The sequence below is a fragment of the Somniosus microcephalus genome, chromosome 8, assembly GCF_052327205.1.
Source record: "Somniosus microcephalus isolate GS21.2 chromosome 8, FLI_Smic_1.0, whole genome shotgun sequence".
Taxonomy (NCBI): Eukaryota; Metazoa; Chordata; class Chondrichthyes; order Squaliformes; family Somniosidae; genus Somniosus; species Somniosus microcephalus.
In genome coordinates, this window is record NC_140994.1 from 158,052,237 (window position 1) to 158,073,957 (window position 21,721).

Genomic DNA, 21,721 nt, shown 5'->3' on the forward strand with positions numbered 1-21,721 from the left:
GCTGAAACCAGCCAACCCGACTCCAACCCGACTCTGCTGGGAAAATCACAGCCTAAGAAGTGGTCGGTACTCAACAGAATGATTGCCTTTCGAGCACTGCTTGTGCGCCAGGAAGAGCAGGATTGCTTCCCCCATTCCCTCCAGAAAACCTGCTTCTCTCTCTGTGATCGGCCTACCTCTCCCCTGCAATCAGATCCCCACCCCTGCCCCCCACGACCTTCCATCCACCCCTGCCCCCCACGACCTTCCATCCACCCCTGCCCCATGACCTTCCATCCACCCCTGCCCCCGACCTTCCATCCACCACTGCCCCATGACCTTCCATCCACCCCTGCCCCCGAACTTCCATCCACTCCTGCCCCACGACCTTACATCCACCCCTGCCCCACGACCTTACATCCACCCCTGCCCCACGACCTGCCAACCACCCCGCCCCCTGACCTTCCATCCACCCCTGACCCCCGAACTTCCATCCACCCCTGCCCCACGGCCTTCCATCCACCCCTGCCCCATGACCTTCCATCCACTCCTGCCCCATGACCTTCCATCCACCCCTGCCCCCCCGACCTTCCATCAACCCCTGCCCCCCGAACTTCCATCCACTCCTGCCCCACGACCTTCCATCCACCATTGCCCCCCCGACCTTCCATCCACCCCTGACCCATGACCTTCCATCCACCCCTGCCCCCCCGACCTTCCATCCACCCCTGGCCCACGACCTTCCATCAGCCCCTGACCCATGACCTTCCATCCACCCCTGCCCCCCGAACTTCCATCCACCCCTGCCCCACGACCTTCCATCCACTCCTGCCCCACGACCTTCCATCCACCCCTGCCCCACGACCTTCCATCCACCCCTGCCCCACAACCTTCCATCCACCCCTGCCCCACGACCTTCCATCCACTCCTGCCCCACGACCTTCCGTCCACCCCTACCCCACGACCTTCCATCCACCCCTGCCCCCCCCAACCTTCCATCCACCCCTGGCCCCACGACCTTCCATCCACCCCTGACCCACGACCTTCCATCCACCCCTGCCCCACGACCTTCCATCCACCCCTGACCCACGACCTTCCATCCACCCCTGCCCCCCGACCTTCCATCAACCCCTGCCCCCCGAACTTCCATCCACCCCTACCCCACGACCTTCCATCCACCCCTGCCCCCCCGACCTTCCATCCACCCCTGCCCCCCTGACCTTCCATCCACCCCTCCCCCCCACAACCTTCCATCCACCCCTGCCCCACGACCTTCCATCCACCCCTGACCCACGACCTTCCATCCACTCTTGCCCCACGACCTTCCATCCACCCCTGCCCCACGACCTTCCATCCACCCCTGCCCCCGAACTTCCATCCACTCCTGCCCCATGACCTTCCATCCACCATTGCCCCCCGACCTTCCATCCACCCCTGACCCATGGCCTTCCATCCACCCCTGCCCCCCGACCTTCCAGCCACCCCTGCCCCCCGACCTTCCATCCACCCCTGCCCCCCCGACCTTCCATCCATCCCTGCCCTATGACCTTCCATCCACGATCTCCCCCCGACCTTCCATCCATCCCTGCCCTATGACCTTCCATCCACAATCTCCCTCTAACCTTCCATCCACGATCTCCCCCGACCTTCCATCCATGATCTCCCCCGACCTTCCATCCACGATCTCCCCCTAAACTTCCATCCATGATCTCCCCCTCCCTCCTCTCCACTTTCCGGTTGCGGCACACTAGCACTGGCATTCCCACCCGACAGCTGACCAGCCTCTCAATCTGGCTGGCTGCTGGCCGGGAAATGGAGAAAAAAAATTAAATGAGGTCCTCCCGTTAAATTTGGCAGGACCTCCACTTACCCGCATTTCCGGGTTTCCAGCCGCTCCAACCACCCGACACTCTCTCTTCCCACCTCCCCGTATATATTGGAGCCATTGCCACCGCAGGTTCGTTTTGAATTCATCCCCTCTAAGCTCAGGCCGTGTCCTTTGCTTCTACTGTTCTGGACAAGGTGAAATAGCTTCTCATACATACCGCTGGAGAATTCTCAACGACTGTGGCTTGATAAGGGATGTTCAGAAATACAGGGTTCGTGTCAGGGACATCTTCTACATTAATAAATGCAAACGCAATGGTTTTGTGACAAATATCTGGTCCAGTATCCACTCCACCATTGTCCTATAAAACAAATAGTAAATTATTCATAACTTAAACAGTTAGAATTAGAAATAAGGTATTTCAATAGAAATAATTTAGCCTTACTGCAGCTTCGATCTTTAACTGATAGAATGTGCTTTTCTCTGTGTAACTCAGTGTGCCTTTCAAAATAACACTTCCATTCTGCTGAATTTCAAAAAGAGAAGGGGCATCTGGCAGGACCTGTAACAGGGTAAGAAATAGAATTTCATCAGCAATTTAGAGAATATCAAATGATTTATGACTCATTATTATATGACTCATATACAATGAGTGGAACCAGTCACATAACACAGGAGCAGTCGGGTCATGAGCAGCTTGTCTTCAGTTGGGCCTGCAGGTGGTGTTCCGTTTATACAATGGTGTTGAAAATTGCTATAAAAACAAAAAATGGCTTTTAAGGAAAAATAAAGAAGTAACAGGTTGGGTCTTACCTGACGTTTACCTCTTAGATCACATAATGATATTGGAATTGGGTAAGGAGAGTCCGTTGCTGTATATTGACGCCATGTGGTGTGCGGATGTTGGCACCGAGCATTCCATTACAACCTTGTAATTTAATCTCTCCTGCCTCCTACCCTAGTACAGAATGTTCCTTCAGTTCCTTCCTCCCCTCCCCTCCCTCTTTCCCTGCCTCTGCACCTGCTTAAAATCTGTTACATCTCTAACCTTTTCCAGTTCTGATGAAGGGTCCCAGACCTGAGACATTCTGGCCAGGATATTCATTGGGCCGTGGAGGTGGGATTAAAGGCATGTGGGGGGATAAAATCTCGAAATTGGGGGGGCACAAACCCATCCCGCCCCCAACCCGCCTCTATACCTGTTTCAAAGGAGGCAGATACCCAACCTGTGCTGGGAGCCGCCTCCCCGAGGTAGATAACAGGCAGTTTTTAGCCTAATCCCTATTTTTATTCCTGAAGTGTAGGATTCCCGGCGGCTCCAAACCACGGCAAGTTAGCGAGGTGGACTAACAACAGAAGACGCTGGAAAAACTCAGCAGGCCAGGCAACATCCGTGGAGAGAGAAATAGAGTCAACGTTTCAGGTCGAAACCCTTCTTCAGAACTGAGAAAAAAAGGAAGGAAATGAAACAGATTAAAAGGCAGTTTGGGGGCTGGGAAATGGGAGAGGGGATGAAAGAAGAGACATTAAGAGATATTCAAGGTGAGATGAGATGGTAATAGGACAGGTAAAGAAACAAACAATGGCTCTAGATGAAGTGTGAAATGCGCTGGCAGAGTGAAAGACAGCTGCCATGTGGGAGAGAAAAAAAAGGAAAAGGCACAAACCAAAAGTGTGGATAAAAAATATGAAAATATAATAGGGGCCGAGGTTATGATCTGAAATTGTTGAACTCGATATTGAGTCCGGAAGGCTGTAAAGTGCCTAATTGGAAGATGAGGTGCTGTTCCTCGAGTTTACGCTGAGCTTCCATGGAACAATGCAAGAGGCCGCAGACGGTGAAGTCTGAGTGGGAGTGGAACGGTGAATTGAAATGACAGGCGACCAGAAGCTCGGGGTCACCGCGGAACACCTCCGTTCAGTCCATAAGGGTGACCCCGAGCTTCCGGTCGCCGGGTGTCGCTGGGCGGGCCCAACAAGGTCAATCAAGGGAAAATCGCATGGGTTGGCCACAACTCGATGGAGACGGGACTACAACCCCAAAAGTGGGAGTCCAGTATCAAAATCCAGCCCGTTAACTCTGTTTCTCTCTCCACGGATGCTGCCTGGCCTGCTGAGTGCTTCCAGCATTTTCTGTTGTTACTATAGTTTAGGTGTTTCTTTTGGTCTGTTGCTAACAATCAGTCATAGATGGGTGCAAAATATTTTGCTATTTAGTGGTGATTTTTATGCTCATCTAAGTGAGTGATGTTTGTACTGGAATATTTTCCACTTTTCATAACATTTTCCACCTGTTTTCAGAATTAGATATTCCCAATTCAGGCGTGGCACAGCCAGAGGAAGAGTGCAATCTATATTGGTTTGGAAAATTTTCACAAACTTAATGAAGATAAATCTCTGCTGCAGTGGGATGGCCCTGTTTTGCCCTTCAGCTGTTCTAGCTCCCTTTTCAAAATAAAAGTTCAACCTTTATTTTGATCACTAACGGAGCAATTGTTCCAAAAATAAAGTTGGCTCATGTCAAACAGCAGTTCACTCGAAGCTGACTACTGTTCAAAAGTATTTTTAACAGGAAGCCAGAAGCAACACGTAATGCAAATTAAATCAGATTTGGTGCAATTTCTCACATTTCATGTCATGCTCTTACTTACTTCCACAATCTTATACTGTATAGCTGCAAAAATCCCTTCATCATAATCCACTGCTATAACAATAAATAATGTTGCACCTTCAGTTTCATTCTGTCCAGCAAAAAGATACAAAATTAATCATTAAATCAAGTACAGTAATAATGAAGACACTTTTGGTTACATTATTAATTTAGCCTACTAATCACAGGTTTCTACAAAGAATTACAATTAATTTTCAACCTTCTAAACTATCAAGGTTATGTCTCAATTCTAACTATAATTGTAAATATCATTGCAATGTTTTCAAACCACATAAGTAGTTGGCCCCGTGACTGTAACTGCTGGGAAACTGGGTGCCTTGTTGCAGGGAGTGCAATATCCAGGGGAGAGCAGGCAATCCCACCCGTTGAAAGGAGTTGGTACTCGACTGTCTCCATGGTGTAAAGTCAACCAACTTGGTGATGCCTGCATTATTGATGAACATACGAAATTGACAGGCAGGAAACGCCCAGCTGGTCCATCAAGCCTGCCCCACACCATGGGCTGAATTTTAATGGGGAAGGCGGGTTGGGGGTAGGGGAGGGGACTCTGAGGTGGTCGGAAAACCCGGGAGAACAGGTTTCCCGCAGGCCCTGCCGTATTTAACGGTGTAAAGGAATAAGCCATATAACCTATTCAGAAAAATACACTATCTTATGAAGGAGTTCTGGCCTTATTAAAACAAGACAAACTGGGTTTGGAAATTTAGAAACCTAACTATGAAATAGCTATGAAAGCATTCTGGTTATTGAGATAAGACAGTTGTTGACCCTGAATAAATAACCTTATTGAAACAGAAGGTTCATGGCTCCGACAAGCTGACCTTTTGGGAACAAAACAATGGTTCACCCTGGATAAGGTGTTCTAATTTAAACTTTGTAAAATGACATAAAATAAGGAACACCTGCCCGTCACACCGTTTTTATATGGTGACCCTAGAACACCTGGAGATGAGACAAGATTCTGGCTAATGTGGCAGTAAGAGTTGCAGAGATCAGCAGAAAAATGACTAGGGATAATTAACTTGCATCAGCAGAAAACCTTAAAGGAAATACCACTGGAAAGGTTATAAATATTGAACTCTCAAATGGGATATCAGACTCGCTTTAATTGGGCAAAGCAATTCTCGGCTTCAGAGGCGGCTCTGTAGTCTCCAACTCTTTGTACCTCGGGGATGAAAGGTATTTGATATTGATGGATATCCTGTATAAGAAAACTGTAAGGGGGAAAAATTCAGTATCGCCCCGTTTGGGGCGCGATTATCGGCCATGCGCAAAGTTTAGCGCCTGCCGCTAATTATCGCCTCCAACTGCAAACTTGGCTTTTTTCACCCCCGGAGTTGATTGGAGCGCTAAATCAGGCACTACACACCTCTCTTAAGGTGCAAAGGCAGAGGAGCGAGGCACTACCTCAGAGCGCTGGCGAAGCTCATGTGATGTCAGTCAGCAATGGAACACAGACACAATGGCGCTAGCCAGTTCTTAAAGGGGAGGGTTGATCTTGCTCTTCATCCACATCCTGCTCATTGCAGCCTTGAATCTCGGCCTGGAGAGACCTGTATCAAATCTGCTGGAAAGAACAATGGAGAGGCCCAGGGAAAGAGCTCAGAGTGCAGCCCCCACAGTCTCTTCTAAATCGATACAAGGAAGGGCAAATCGAAATGAACCGGCAAAGTGCTGCTTAGTACCCAAAACTCCTTCACACAACGTTGAATCTCTCCAGAAGTCTCTCTCTCTCTCAGAATGCGTGGTGCAAAAACGTCACCAACAAAAAAAGGCAGGAAGCGGTCGCCTTTAAATAGCGCTCCCCCAGTCCCTTCCTGATTGCAAAACACTCCCCTCAACTTGTCGTTGCTAGCGGCAGGCGGTAAGGCAGGGGGCAGCACTCAATATCCAGTCCGGGGTGCTACCGGGGTGTTGCACACTTGACTGACGTCACGATCTGCTGGCGCAGGAGTTTGGGGCGGTAGTGTTTAGCGCCGCCACAAAATGTCTAGTTAATTTCGCGAGCGGCGCAAACATCGCCGCGCAGAGGCGCTAGTTGCTTTGCGCCCCATTTGCGCCCTCTTACGGCGCTAACGGGAGGCGCAAATCAACTGAATTTTTCCCTCTAAGAACTGTAATACTGTAGCGAAGTTAAGATTTAAAAGTAAGGTTCTCTGTTAAAAAGATAATATGTTTTCTCTTTTTAGAACTGTTAATGTTGCGATTGACTGATTCACCAACTGTAAATTGCATGCCGGTTCTTTAATAAATCGCTATATATTTTTAGAATTGTCTCACATAAGACTTCTGTATCAAAAACTCATAAACTCAATCTCTGTACACTCTTTGGTGGAGAGTACCATTTCTGAGGGAGTTTTCCGGACCCTCATAATATCCGGGGCGTTATAGTCTAGCTAAACTTATTAAAAGCGCTATCTGGAGGATGGTAACATTCTCGGGTTGTTCCTTTCCTTTAGGGAGAGATAGCCCGGACCTTTAGACCCATGTAAGCGTCTTTAGGCTTCGCCTACCTCAAACTTTAGTTGAAAGTTAATGGCCCAGAAATTCGGGTCGGGGACTTCCCGCGGGTGTAAGCCCCCGACCTGCACTTAGCTTGCGCGCTGGCAGTTGAGCTGTAGGGCCCCATGGAATTCCGATCCGGGGCCTGGCCCAGCTGCCGGCGCGCGGTGCTTGCGTGTCCCAGGAGCGCAGTTAGTTCGATGCGTCCCCTGGGATCACGTGGGCCATGGGCAGCCAATCGGAGCAGGGAATGCTCCATTCATAAGTATTGACAGGAAGACCTGTCAAGACTTATAAATACTATGGCCCCAAAATAGCAGTAAACCTTCAAATAATTTTTTTTTTAAATCACACTTTTTAAATAAACTATAAATTACATTAAATAACTATTTTAAACAATAATTTAAATTTTTGAAAAATATAATTTTATATTCTAACGGGGCTAAAAATAAACTTACCTTGCTTTAAAGTATTTAAAAATAATAAACCTGTGGAAAAAATGTTTTAATTTTAATTAATTGACCACTTACCTTGTAAAAAGCAGGCCTTACGCCTGCTTTTTACATTTCTAAATTCTAAAGACTTACCCTCCCGGAGAAACCTGTAAAAAAAACGTAAGTTCAAAGCGCACGCGCAGACTCCCCCGTGCACGCGTTCGACCTCCGAACCTCTTCATTCAGAGGAACGGAAGTGCCGGTTTCCCGCGCATGCGCAGTACATGCAGGAAACCGGCACTTCCATCGGGCCCACGCGTGAGTACCCAGCGCGTACTCACCCGTGGAGACCCGAATTTCTGGGCCAATGTCTGAGAAATACACCTGATCTGGGGTAGCCCTAAAGGGGCTAGGACTAGTAAAAATCCCTTCAACGGCAGGGTCTGATTTGCATGTTTCCCACCCGCAGCCAGCCAGATTGAGAGGCTGGCTGGCTTATTGCAGTAGGACTGCGGCACTAGGCCACACAGAGGAGGGAGGGAGTGATCCGGTGGGGGCTGGGGAGCGGCCAGAGGAGCAGGTTGGGGGGGGGGAAGGGGTGCGAAGATGATTGCAGGCCCCGGGAAGCGGCCAGAGGAACGGGATGGGGGGGGGAAATCGCAAGAATCAGAGGCCAGGAAACGGCCAAAGGAGTGGGTGTAGAGATCGCGGGCTGGGAGGAGCACGCAGATGGTGCCAGCAAAGATTGTCGGCCAGAGGAGCAGGGTTGGGAGTGGGGGAGGCCTCATGGTGGAGATCGGAGGCTGGGGGGAGATCGGAGGCCTCGTTGAGGTTCTCCGATCGTGGGGGGTGGGTTAGGTAGAGACGCTGGATCCAGGAGGTAAGTGTAAAGGCACTTACCTCCTGGATCCAGCAGTCCTCGCCTTGCATTAGCTGGAGGGTTTCACAAGGCCTGCAATACCCAACCAGCTAAAGTTAAATTCAAAATGGAGGTTAAAGCAGAGGCTTCGAGCCTCATTATAATTTAAATAGATGACCTGCTTTCTGGGAGCGGGTTGGCTGCCCGCCTCGTCCCGCCTCTGTTAAAATCGGAAGTGGGCAGTGTATTGATTTCTTTGTGGGTTCAATGACGAGACATTTATGAAAGAGAATGTCTTTTAATCTAAAGTCTGTTCAACTCTTTATACAGCTTTACAGGAGACATGATGCTAGTGATGCATCTAGAATGAAACTGAAACTAAACTAACCTGCCTTGCTTGTCTCAGTCACATGCCCTCTGCTGGTCAGGCACAAGCAATCAATACATGCAAACATGCTGGTAGGTGTTAAGTCTGTGTGTTCCAGTTATGGTTAATATGAATCACTGCACACAGACCACAAGATTAACTTTAACAGGTCTTTACTAGCCGAAGGTCAGGGCTGAACTACTCAGCAAATTACTACACAGCACTTATATACCGGTGTGGTCACCACCGGTATTACCGTATACAGTAGCCAGAGAAAGTAGTACATCTCTTAAGGTGGAACAGGTTTAAGTTCTCTTAAGGTGGAACAAGTTACATACACCACAATCCTCCCTTTTTAGCTTAACAGTTATATCCCCATTTAACGTAACATAATAACATATATACATATACAACTTCATGTAGAAACAGTTCAAAGGTTCAGTCTCTCAGGAGGCCTCCTGATTCGAGTTGGATAACGCCTTTCAGGGGTCTCTGATTCTTGTTGCTGAGGTGACTCCTCTAGTTGGTCTCTTATGTCTTGGACATCATCATCAGGTACATTCACTGCCGAGGTAGATGCTTCAGGTTCACTAACTTCCTCCACGGTTGTCTCTGTCGTAACCATGGGTTCGACCCTTGTTCTCGATTCCACCAGTTGGTCAGCATGATGCCGTATTACATTTTTACCAACATCTACCGTGTACATCAGGGGTCCTTGTCTGGCCCGAATTGTTCCGGATTGCCATTTCTCGTTTCCATAGTCCCTGGCCAACACTGGTTGTCCTACCTCGAAACTCCGAGTGGTCTTGTTATTTATATGCTGGAACTGATTGTTTTCAACTTCCCTCCGCGCATTTGGTTTTAACAAGTCCAACCTGGACCGCAACCTCCTGTTATAAAACATCATGGCAGGACTTTGGTTTGTCACTGCATGAGCGGCGTTTCGATATGCCAGTAGAAACTTGTCCACTTTATGTTGTAGTGGAATCTGATCTTCGCTCATGGCCTTTATTGCCTTTTTGAATGTTTGTACAAATCTCTCGGCCAACCCATTTGTAGCCGGATGATATGGGGCAGAGGTATAATGTTTCACCCCATTCTTCTTTAAGAATTTTTGGAATTCTTCTGACACGAACTGTGGTCCGTTGTCGGAACATATTTGTTCTGGCAATCCGTTCCTTGCGAATATCGTTCTTAAAACCGCAATTGTCTTTTCTGAAGTAGTGGTAGTCATCTTGATCACTTCTGGCCATTTAGATTGTGCGTCCACCGCAATTAGAAACATGGAGTCCATGAATGGACCAGCAAAGTCAATATGTACGTGTTGCCATGGGGCTGAAGGCCATTCCCATGGATGCAGCGGTGCAATCGGAGGTGCATTTTGCGCTTTTTGGCACCCTGAGCAGCTTTTCGTCAGCTCCTCTATCTGTTGGTCGATACCCGGCCACCACACATAAGCCCTAGCAAGGCTTTTCATCTTGACTCCCCCCAGATGACCTTCATGCAGTTCCTTTAGAACTCTTTCCCTTAACTTAGGAGGAATAATCACCCTCGTTCCATACATCAATGTTCCTTGACAGACGGACAGCTGGTCTCGTCTTGCCGAGAATGCCGGTAACAGAGAATCACCATGTGCTGGCCATCCCTTCACTGTCACCTCGTAGACTCGGGACAGTGTCGGGTCATTCCTGGTTTCTCTTTCAATACTTGCATTGGTGACTGGTAAACACTCGATGATGGTCGAGTGAAATAACTCAACAGGGTCAACCTTCGTTGTCTCCTCTTCTTCAGGTAGTGGCAGGCGCGACAGCCCATCAGCATTACCATGCTGCTTTGTACCTTTGAATTCTATCTGATATTGATGTGCCCCTAGGAAAAGGGACCATCTCTGGAGTCTCTGTGCTGTCATCACCGACACACCCTCCTTAGGGTTAAAAATGGATACCAACGGCTGATGGTCTGTCAGAAGCGTAAACTTTTGGCCCTGCAGGTAATGATTAAACTTCTTTACTCCCCACACAAGGCTGAGAGCCTCCCTATCTATCTGAGCATAGTTGCGCTCAGCGGAGGTCAATGATCTGGATGCGAACGCGACTGGCCTCTCCGTGCCATTTGGCAACTTGTGTGAGAGTACTGCCCCAATACCATATGGAGAAGCATCACAAGCCAAACGAATAGGCAGTGTTGGGTTGAAGTGAGCCAACACTTCCTCTGAGGTTATCAATTCCTTGCTTTTGCGAAAGGCCTTCTTACAGTCCTCGCACCACTCCCATGGTACTCCCTTCTGCAAAAGAGTGTTCAGCGGGTGCAGTACCGTGGATAAATTTGGCAGAAACTTATGGTAATAGTTAATCAATCCTAGGAACGACCTCAACTGAGATACATTAACCGGAGCGGGAGCCTTCACAACCGCTTCGATCTTGTCAGGAGACTTATGAAGTCCCTCCTGGTCAATGACATGGCCACAGTACAAGATCCGCTTCTGAAAGAACTCACATTTCTGCCGATTAACTCGAAGTCCATATTCTTTCAATCTGATGAGCACCAGTTCCAAATTTGCGAGGTGTTCCTCGTCACCCTCTCCTGTAATCAGAATATCGTCCAGGTAACATTGTGTGCCTGGAATTCCCTGTAATACCTGCTCCATGGCCCTCTGCCAAATTGCTGGAGCCGATGCCACTCCAAAAACCAGTCTATTATACCGGTACAAGCCTCTATGCGTGTTGATCGTGAGGTACTGGCATGACTCTTCCTCAACTTCCATCTGTAAGTACGCCTGTGCCAGGTCTATCTTGGTGAAGTGTTTCCCGCCCGACAATGAAGCGAAGATATCCTCAATCCGCGGAAGCGGATACTGCACCGTGTGAAGCACCGGATTAACAGTGATCTTGAAATCTCCACAGATGCGAACCTTCCCTGGTTCTCCCGGCTTGTTGCTCGAAGGACGTTTCATCACGGGAACAATGGGCGTAGCCCACTCACTCCAGTCTACCTTAGACAGTACTCCTGAACGTTCTAGCGCTTCCAGCTCCGCTTCCACAGCAGGTCGTATCGCATAGGGTACCGGTCTGGCTTTGAAAAATTTTGGTTGTGCATGTTCTTCAATCTTGATGTTTGCCGTAATTCCTCTCAGTGTTCCCAGTCCCTGCTGGAACACCTCTTTAGCCTCGTCCAATATTCTGGACAATCGTTTAGGTTTGACATCTGTTTCCCTGGCATCTACCGTTAGTGCTTTTAAGGAATGCCAGTCCATATTCATTTTTCTAATCCACTCCCATCCCAGTAGTGGTGGACCTCCTTCAGGTAGCACATATAAGTCCATTCCTCGGCTTTCTTTGCCCTTGTGGACCACCTTTACCTCTATCTTTCCGATGGGGTATACTCTTTGCCCCGTGTATGTTTTCAATACAATCTCCGTATCCCGTAGGGGAATATGTTGGAATAACCTTTTGTAATCTTTCTTATTCATGACCGTCAATGCCGATCCAGTGTCCAATTCCATCTTCACTTGGACTCCTGCTATCTGAAGTGTGACCCAAATTGTCTGGAGGTCTGCTTCCTTACCAACGTTGTGTACTCTTAAGCTACCCAGTTCATTACTGCTGGCGTCTGAATCTGACTTCTGTTTGTTCGAACTGTTCTCTGTCACCTTGTGTACCTTTCTGTACTTTCCCTGCAGTGACTTTTTGTTGCTGGTCTTCTCTCCTGACTGGCATATTTTAGCTGTGTGACCAAGCCTGCCACATTTTCTGCATTCCTTATTTTTGAACCAGCACTGGTTCTGATTGTGCGTTGTCTTTCCACAACGATAACATTTTACTGTACCCAAGACCATTTGATTTGTGCTGAGTTCCGGTGACCGTAGCTGCATTACCGCCGTGCCTCTCGCTGCGGCTTCGTGCGATGCTGCCATAGCGACAGCTTTATCAAGCGTCAGCTCATTCTCCTCAAGCAGTCGCTTTTGTGTCTCTTCTTTTAACAATCCACACACAAATTTATCTCTTAGCGCATCTGTTAGTCCTGTTCCAAACTGACAGTACTTTGCTAGCTTATGCAATTCAATTAAAAATTCAGCATTGCTTTCATCTTTCAGCTGCTTTCTGCTGTAAAATTTAAATCATTCCGCTAGCATCAGCGGCGTGGGGCTTAAATGATTTTTCAGGACGGTAACAATATCCGCGAAAGTCTTATCCGCCGGTTTCTCTGGTGATAGAAGGTGTTTCAATTGCCCGTATGTCTTCGCACCCATTAAGTTTAATAAGGTTAGTGCTTTATCCTCATCTGATATCTTATTTGCTTTACAATAAACTTCTATGCGTTCTACATACGTAGCCCAATCTTCAACATCGGCATCGAAATCGTTGATGTTACCACGCTTAGGCATCCTTGCAATCACCGTGGTAGAAGGGATGATCACTGCCTGTCGCTGATGGAAGGCTTCGTGTCAGGATTCTTCCTTTGCTCTTCAGACCCGAGTCTTTTCTCAGCAGGATGATGAGGGCGGATGCCTCTTCTCGACGCCCGTTAAACTGCCTTGGATGTATCTCTGCCGCAGGGTAAGATCGTACTCGTCGCCACTGTTAAGTCTGTGTGTTCCAGTTATGGTTAATATGAATCACTGCACACAGACCACAAGAATAACTTTAACAGGTCTTTACTAGTCGAAGGTCAGGGCTGAACTACTCAGCAAATTACTACACAGCACTTATATACCGGTGTGGTCACCACCGGTATTACCGTATACAGCAGCCAGAGAAAGTAGTACATCTCTTAAGGTGGAACAGGTTTAAGTTCTCTTAAGGTGGAACAAGTTACATACACCACAGTAGGCATCATAATCAAACAGGCAAATACCATCTCTATTTGCTGATATCATTACAGGCAGGTTGGAGGCGGGTTCAGGTCGGGATTCAGATTTTTAGCACTTTAACTACCCACATGCCCCCAACCCACCCGTTGTTTTAGGTTAAAACTCCCCCCATGATTTATTTGCTAAGTTTCCTTGCCCAAGAGCCTCATCACATGCAAATGCCACTGTTATATTTACTTTATAGCATGAGTCACAACTAACGCTTATATCATCCAGGTATTGCTTGCCACACACCATCTTTCTCCAAATACAATGAAAGTATTATTGAAATTGGATTCCAGCTACGCTCCCACTATAGTATACAGCATTTGGTCTGTTCATTCGCGATCAGTAGTGCCTTGTAGTTTGAGGCTGCCATGCACCAAAGACAAATATGAAGGAGATTGGTGCTTTTCTTGGTCTATCTCTGAATTTGGATATCAAGTTGGAGATGGCATTTGCCAAAACAATACTTACTGGGTTGTGTCAGTGGACAAAGCCTCACTTACAAGATTGTTATGATGGTGCAGGTCCACTATTCCTGAGAGCTGACAAAGTAGTGTGTCTTTTATTAATTTTGTATTTGAAGTGCTGTAATTTAGGGATTCTATAACCAAGTGAAATTTACTGAATTGACTTTAAGCTGTTGTTTAATCTTTAATTTTAACAAACCTGATTCACAGTTTAAAGCCTGTCACACTTTGATAGAGTGTTTATTCTTCCAACAAAGGAACAGGAGAAGGCCATTCAGTCCCTTGAGAATGCTCCACCATTCAGTGGCTGATATGCACCTCAACTCCATTTTCCCTCCTTTGCTCCATATCCCTTGATACCCTTACCTAACAAAAATCTATCGATCTCAGTCTCGGTCTTCCAAAATCAAAAGATGAATATGAGAAGATTTGTGACAATTCAATAAGCCCTCACAGTAACAGATGTTTCTGTTTGACCTCTGGGCAGCACTACCTTACCAGATGTTGTGCATATAAAGTCACATTCCGGTTCATGGGGAGTTAGGGCTCACCTACAGGAAAGAGTCTTTGGCAACTAGTATGAGAGAAATATCTGAATAAAGCCTAAAAATGTAACAGTGTCTCCCACTGTACTAGTATGAATGTTTGCACTCCCACACTAGTCAATCATATGGTTTACTGACTCTTTTGCCAAATTGTGCCACATTACGGCTAGTTTAATGATCCTGAAAATGGATTGTAAGCGCCCGTATTTATTTAATTGCATCAATTTGGGCTGGATTTGAAACCAAGTCCCAAAGCTAAAAAAAACAGTCCTAATGGCTATTTCATCACGCAGTACCCCAAATGTTTCAATGATAAAAACTGAAAGTGACTCACCTCATAAACAGATACTGTGTATGGAGCATTTGTAAATATAGGTGCATTATCATTGGCATCATTAAGAATGATTGTTTGTTGCTGGAGATGAAACCAAGAAATATTATTTTAACTACAAAATATTAAAAGGCAAACCATAGCCCCAATTTTAACCAAAACCGTCTGGCGGGAATGGGGCAGGTTCGGGTCAGACACCCAGAGAGGAAAATTGGACAGGGTGTAAAATGGGTGTCTGACCCAAGCCCACCCATTCCTGCCGGGTGGGTTAGGATAAAATTGAAGCTCATATTTCTAGTCTCTAATTGAAGATAACTGGATATCTCATTCTAAATCTTACTCCACATTTTTTACTGAGATTTGATCTAATTTACACAGGTCATTTCTGTACAGTTGTGAAAAAACCTGTCACTGACTTTTAGGGAATTTTCAGGCAAGCTGCAGTCCGAGAACCTTTGCAGCTACCAAAATGGAATCTTGGAAACTGTGCATTGCAGCAAATCTGCAATGTGGTTTTTATGGCGAGATATCTTTAAAAGTATGCAAGTTTCAGTAATCAGTGCAATCACAACCTCAATTTCGTAAAGCAACTTGCTTTACCAGAAGACACACCTGAGTAACGCTGTCTAAAACCCTTATCCGTCAGGTGTGACAAGTCTCAGCAATTTTAGAAACAGAACAAAACTAAGCATGCAGGGGTAGAGTTGGCACTAGTTTTATCAGCGCTAATCCAAGTGAAATCGGCCGAACCAGTGCAAAAAAGATCGAGGAATTTTAAACGTTACGTCAAGAGTAAATCGAGTTTCTGTGATCTTTAACGCTGGTTTGAAAAATTATTTCACCCAAAGCCGGCCCCCAGCTCGAAGTAATGAGGGTGGCGAGCATCCGCCGATTGTGACGTTTGCAACTGCTCGAGGTGGCTCTTCAAATTGAGCTTTTGTTTTCGGGACGTTTGAAAAGTTTTTACGTATTAAAAAATATTTAATTCAGTAAGAAACTGACTACTGACTACTGTACACCAATGGAACTAGTAAACGGTTCAGTATTGTTGTATAAAGTCATTTTCAGTGATTTAAAATCAGGTTACACACAGGTGGTGGACTAGACACTCATTAAAAATGCTTATTTTTTGTGACAAACCCATTTTCAGCTGCATTAATAGAACTGCACCAGGTTACCACTCTTCAATACATCAATTAATATTTTTGAAAGCAAAGAAAAAAAATAAAGAACTAGGTTCCATTACATTGCACTGGTTCATGGAAGAGTTTACATTTGTGATTATGCAAATGCATTTAGTGGAAACTTGAACTGTAACCAAACCAGTGCAATTTCAAGTGCAATTTGCGCCCAATTTCCCGATTGCACCCAAAGCGGAAACTTATCCCCACAAACTGGTAGCAAGCTCTTGCTTATTTTTGTAATTTTCAGATATTACATTATTAAGATTAAGGTTTAATCTTCCCAACTGACTAGTAGCAGCTCGTTAATTTTGTAATCAATATTTTATTGATTGTGGAAGTGATTAACAAAATATTTATGCTAGCTCTTGCTTAAAGGGATACAATCATATCCAAGTGCAAGACACTGAACACAGTTAACTAGGAAGTGTGTCTCCTCTTGTCTACATTTTACTTGTTCAGCAATCTTCTAAATACTGTACCAGGATGGATCTGGGTGACAAATTTAAACTTGCGTATACTTACAGCCCTGAACTATGGCTGTGTTGACAAAAAGACAAATTGCAATCTATTTATCTTATGATCAATTTTTTTTAATTGATTAATTATAGTTCATTACTTGTCAAAGCCATGCAATTTCAGCACATCTGGACATTTTCTTGCTTTGTAAATTTTCCCATATTCTTAACCATGGCAATACCACCCCTTTTAATATGCTCCCTCGGTTCAATTTTCCATTAAAAAAAATTTTTTTATTATTAAATAAATATAACAAAACTCACCAAGTAATCCGCATCTGTTCCATCAGTCACAAAAATAGTAACGCTCAAATCACGCTTAGCCTAGTGTTAAATGTAAAAGAGAACAATTTAGCTGCAGCAAAAATTATGACTTTTAACACATTTTATTCATAAAACTGAAAATGAACAACTCTCAACAAATCTTGTGTGATAACGTATGACTGAGCTCACAGATCTTTAAGATTAAATTGAACCTTATTATTTGAAGCAGTTTGCAAGTGACATTTATGGTATTAACCAAGCTGTCACACTAAGTAATCTTCTTAAATATGGAAACAAGCTGGTCCAGACAGCAATATCTTCCATCACATCTACTCTCCAATGAGTCAGAAGGTCATGGGCACAAGTCCCATGTTCACAGTTAGACAGAAGATCAAAAAGGCTGGCAGAAGAGCTATTATGCAGGAACAGAGAAGCATTGGGAGCAACAGGCAAGCAATAAGAGAAACAATGGAAAAGCCAGATATATAAGGAATGAAGTTCAGAAATCGATAGGGCCAGAGAGAAGGTGGCAGAGATATTGGCCCATTCCTTGCACCTGTATGCTGAGGCCCATGGCTCCCCAGATATTAGTCCACTGGCCTCATTATAATGGAGCCAGCTCAGTATCAGAGCCCGTTGGTGAAGTGCAGTGCAAGATAGGCCCCTGCTAGTGTCACAGTGGCCCTCAGGTAAGTGGGTCCAGGGGCCAGGTCCGGGATCAGGGCCAGGGTCCAGAGAGGTCGGATCGGGACCGGGGGTAGAGCGATCCAGAGACTGCAGGTCTGGGAATCCCAGGGCCAGGGATTGGATCCGGGAATCATGGAGCTGGGGATCATGGAGCTGGGGATCAGGGGGTCAGGGATCGGGGGCCAGGAGTGTGTGAGATTGGGGCTTGGGACCGGGAGCAGGTGGGGGGGGGGGAGCGGTGACTATCGGTTCCTTTAATGTGGGGTAGGGAAGAGCACTCATGCTCCTCCTGGCTCCACATTCAGGTAAGTTACTTACCTTCTTGGTTGGGCCTAGGAAGCAAACCCTACGCTTGGTTTCCTTGAGTGCAGGCAGCGATGGCACTGGCTGCCTAAGGACAAGCCAGTCTTGGAGAGGGGGCCTCAAGCAGGCGTTAGATCCCTTACTTGCATATGGAAAGGGCCCAGTGCCTCTTTGTGGCATGGGTAAAGAACACATATTATTGTCCTCACTCAATATGGCAGATCTCGGGGGGTTGTGGAGTTGAAAAAGATTACAGAGCTAGGGAGGGGCGAGGCCATGGAGGGATTTGAAAACAAGGATGAGAATTTTGAAATCGAGGCATTGCTTAACCGGGAGCCAATGAAGGTCAGCCAGCACAGGGGTGATGGGCAAACGGGACTTGGTGCAAGTTAGAACACGGGCAGCTGAGTTTTGGATCACCTCAAGCTTACGTAGGGTAGAATGTTGGAGGCCAGCCAGGAGTGCGTTGGTATAGTCAAGTCTAGAGGTAACAAAGGCATGGATGAGGGTTTCAGCAGCAGATGAGCTGAGGCAAGGGCGGAGACGGGTGATGTTACAGAGGTGGTAATAGGCGGTCTTAGTTATGCCATGGATATGTGGTCAGAAGCTCATTTCAGGATCCAATATGACACCAAGGTTGCGGACAGTCTGGTTCAGCCTCAGCCAGATGTTAGGGAGAGGGATGGAGTCGGTGGCTAGGGAACGGAGTTTGTGGCGGGGACCGAAAACAATGGCTTCGGTCTTCCCAATATTTAATTGGAGAAAATTTCTGCTCATGCAGTCTGACAATTTAGAGACTGTGGAGGGGTCGAGAGAAATGGTAGTGAGGTAGAGCTGGGTGTCATCAGCATTACATGTGGAAACTGATGCTGTATTTTCGGATGATGTCTCTGAGGGGCAGCATATGGATGAGAAATAGGAGGGGGCCAAGGATAGATCCTTGGGGAACACTATTTCTTAAGGCTAAAGGGATCAAGGGATATGGGGAGAAGGCAGGGACCGGGTACTGAATTTGGATGATCAGCCATGATCTTATTGAATGGCGGAGCAGGCTCGAAGGGCCGAATGGCCTACTCCTGCTCCTATCTTCTATGTATCTATGTATCTATGTACTAGAGGTAATGATGCAGTGGACAGCATTGATAGCAGTGACCACCACACAGTCCTTGTGGAGACGAAGACCTGTCTTCACACTGAGGACACCCTCCATCATGTTGTGTGGCACTACCACCATGCTAAATGGGATAGATTCAGAACAGACTTAGCAGCTCAAAACTGGGCATCCATGAGGCACTGTGGGCCATCAGCAGCAGAATTGTACTCCACCACAATCTGTAGCCTCATGGCCCAGCATATCCCTCACTCTACCATTGCCATCAAGCCAGGGGACCAACCCTGGTTTGATAAGGAGTGCAGAAGAGCATGCCAGGAGCTAAACAGCAGAGGCAGCATACTATAGCCAGAGCTAAGCAATCCCACAATCAATGGATCAGATCAAAGCTCTGCAGTCCTGCCACATCCAGTCATGAATGGTGGTGGGCAATTAAACAACTAATGGGAGGAGGAGGTGCCATGAAAGTGCAAAAGACAAGGCTGAAGCGCTTGCAACCACCTTCAGCCAGAAGTGCCAAGTGGATGATCCATATCGGCCGACTCCTGACATCCCCACTATCTCAGAAGCCAGTTTTCAGCCAATTCGATTCACTCCACGTGATATCAAGAAACGGCTGAGCGCTCTTGTTACAGCAAAGGCTATGGGCCCCGACAACATCCTGGCTATCGTGCTGAAGACTTGTGCTCCAAAACAACTGCGCCTCTAGCCAAGCTGTTCCAGTACAGCTACAACACTGGCATCTACCCGACAATGTGGAAAACCGCCCAGGTATGTCCTGTCCACAAAAAACAGGACAAATCCAATGCAGCCAATTACCGCCCCATCAGTCTACTCTCAGTTATCAGCAAAGTGATGGAAGGTGTCGTCGACAGGGCTATCAAGCAGCACTTACTCACCAATAACCTGCTCATCGATGCTCAGTTTGGGTTCCGTCAGGACGACTCGGCACCAGACCTCATTACAGCCTTGGTCCAAAGATGGACAAAACAGCTGAATACCAGAGATGAGGTGAGAGTGACTGCCCTTGACATCAAGGCAGCATTTGACCGAGTGTGGCATCAAGGAGTCCTAGTAAAATTGAAGTCAATGGGAATCAGGAGGAAAACTCGCCACTGGCTGGAGTCATACCTAGCACAAAGGAAGATGGCTGTGGTTGTTGGAGGTCAATCATCTCAGCCCAAGGACATAGCTGCAGGAGTTCCTCAGGGCAGTGTGCTAGACCCAACCATCTTCAGCTGCTTCATCAATGAACTTCCCTCCATCATAAGGTCAGAAGTGGGGATGTTCACTGATGACTGCACAGTGTCAAGCTCTATTCCAACTCCCCAGATAATGAAGCAGTCCATGCCCACATGCAGCAAGACCTGGACGACATTCAGGCTTGGGCTGATAAGTGGCAGGTAACATTAGCGCCACAGAAGTGGCAGGCAATGACTATCTCCAACAAGCGAGAGTCTAACAACCTCCCCTTGACATTCAATGTCATTACCATCAACGAATCAACCACCATCAACATCCTGGGGTTACCATTGACCAGAAACTTAACTGGACCAGCCACATAAATACTGGTGAGTGTGTTAGAAATCAGTGGTGTCCAAAATGTATATGGTTATGCGGATAAAATTATGACGCGAATAATGCTGTGTTTACATGATGGTATTACAACTGGAGACCAAAAGTTTTTTTTATTCATTTATGGGATCAGAACATCGCTGGCAATGCCAGCATTTATTGCCCATCCCTAGTTGCCCTTGAGAAGGTGGTGGTGAGCCGCCTTCTTGAACCGCTGCAGTCCGTGTGGTGATGGTACTCCCACAGTGCTGTTAGGTAGGGAGTTCCAGGATTTTGACCCAGCAACGATGAAAGATCGGCAATATACTTCTAAGACAGGATGGTGTGTGACTTGGAGGGGAACTTGGAGGTGGTGGTGTTCTCATGCACCTGCTGCCCTTGTCCTTCTAGGTGGAAGAGGTCGCGGGTTTGGGAGGTGCTGCCGAAGAAGCCTTGGCGAGTTGCTGCAGTGCATCTTGTAGATGGTACACACTGCAGCCACGGTACGCCGGTGGTGGAGGGATTGAATGTTTAAGGCGGTGGATGGGGTGCCAATCAAGTGGGCTGCTTTGTCCTGGATGGTGTCGAGCTTCTTGAGTGTTGCTGGAGCTGCACTCATCCAGGCAAGTGGAGAGTATTCCATCACACTCCTTACTTGTGCCTTGTAGATGGTGGAAAGGCTTTGGGGAGTCAGGAAGTGAGACACTTGCCACAGAATACCTAGCCTCTGACCTGCTCTTGTTGCCACAGTATTTATGTGGCTGGTCCAGTTAAGTTTCTGGTTAATGGTGACCCCCAGGATGTTGATAGTGGTGGATTCTGCGATGGTAATGCCATTGAATGTCATGGGGAGGTGGTTAGACTCTCGCTTGTTGGAGATGGTCATTGCCTGGCACTTCTGTGGCGCGAATGTTACCTGCCACTTATCAGCCCAAGCCTGAGCGTCGTCCAGGTCTTGTTGCATGCGGGCATGGACTGCTTCATTATCTGAGGAGTTGTGAATGGCGCTGAACGCTGTGCAGTCATCAGCGAACATCCCCATTTCTGACCTTATGTTGGAGGGAAAGTCATTGATGAAGCAGCTGAAAATGGTTGGGGCCAGGACACTGCCCTGAGGAACTCCTGCAGCAATATCCTGGGTCTGTGATGATTGACCTTCAACCACCACAACCATCTTCCTTTGTGCTAGGTATGACTCCAGCCAGTAGACCATTTTCCCCCTGATTCCCATTGACTTCAGTTTTACTCGGGCTACTTGATGCCAC

The 21,721-nt window shown here is 46.9% G+C and overlaps 1 protein-coding gene across 1 annotated transcript in view; it reads right to left on the reverse strand.

The window, feature by feature from the left end:
- cdhr2 (cadherin related family member 2) overlaps positions 1-21,721 on the reverse strand; it is a 243,476-nt gene that overhangs the window by 132,750 nt on the left and 89,005 nt on the right. The window contains exons 5-9 of the mRNA XM_085995270.1: positions 16,802-16,861; positions 14,842-14,922; positions 4,459-4,548; positions 2,253-2,369; positions 2,025-2,168 (exon numbers count right to left, since the gene is read on the reverse strand). Coding sequence (XP_085851396.1) covers positions 2,025-2,168; positions 2,253-2,369; positions 4,459-4,548; positions 14,842-14,922; positions 16,802-16,861 — 492 coding nt within the window. The remainder of the gene's footprint in view (positions 1-2,024; positions 2,169-2,252; positions 2,370-4,458; positions 4,549-14,841; positions 14,923-16,801; positions 16,862-21,721) is intronic.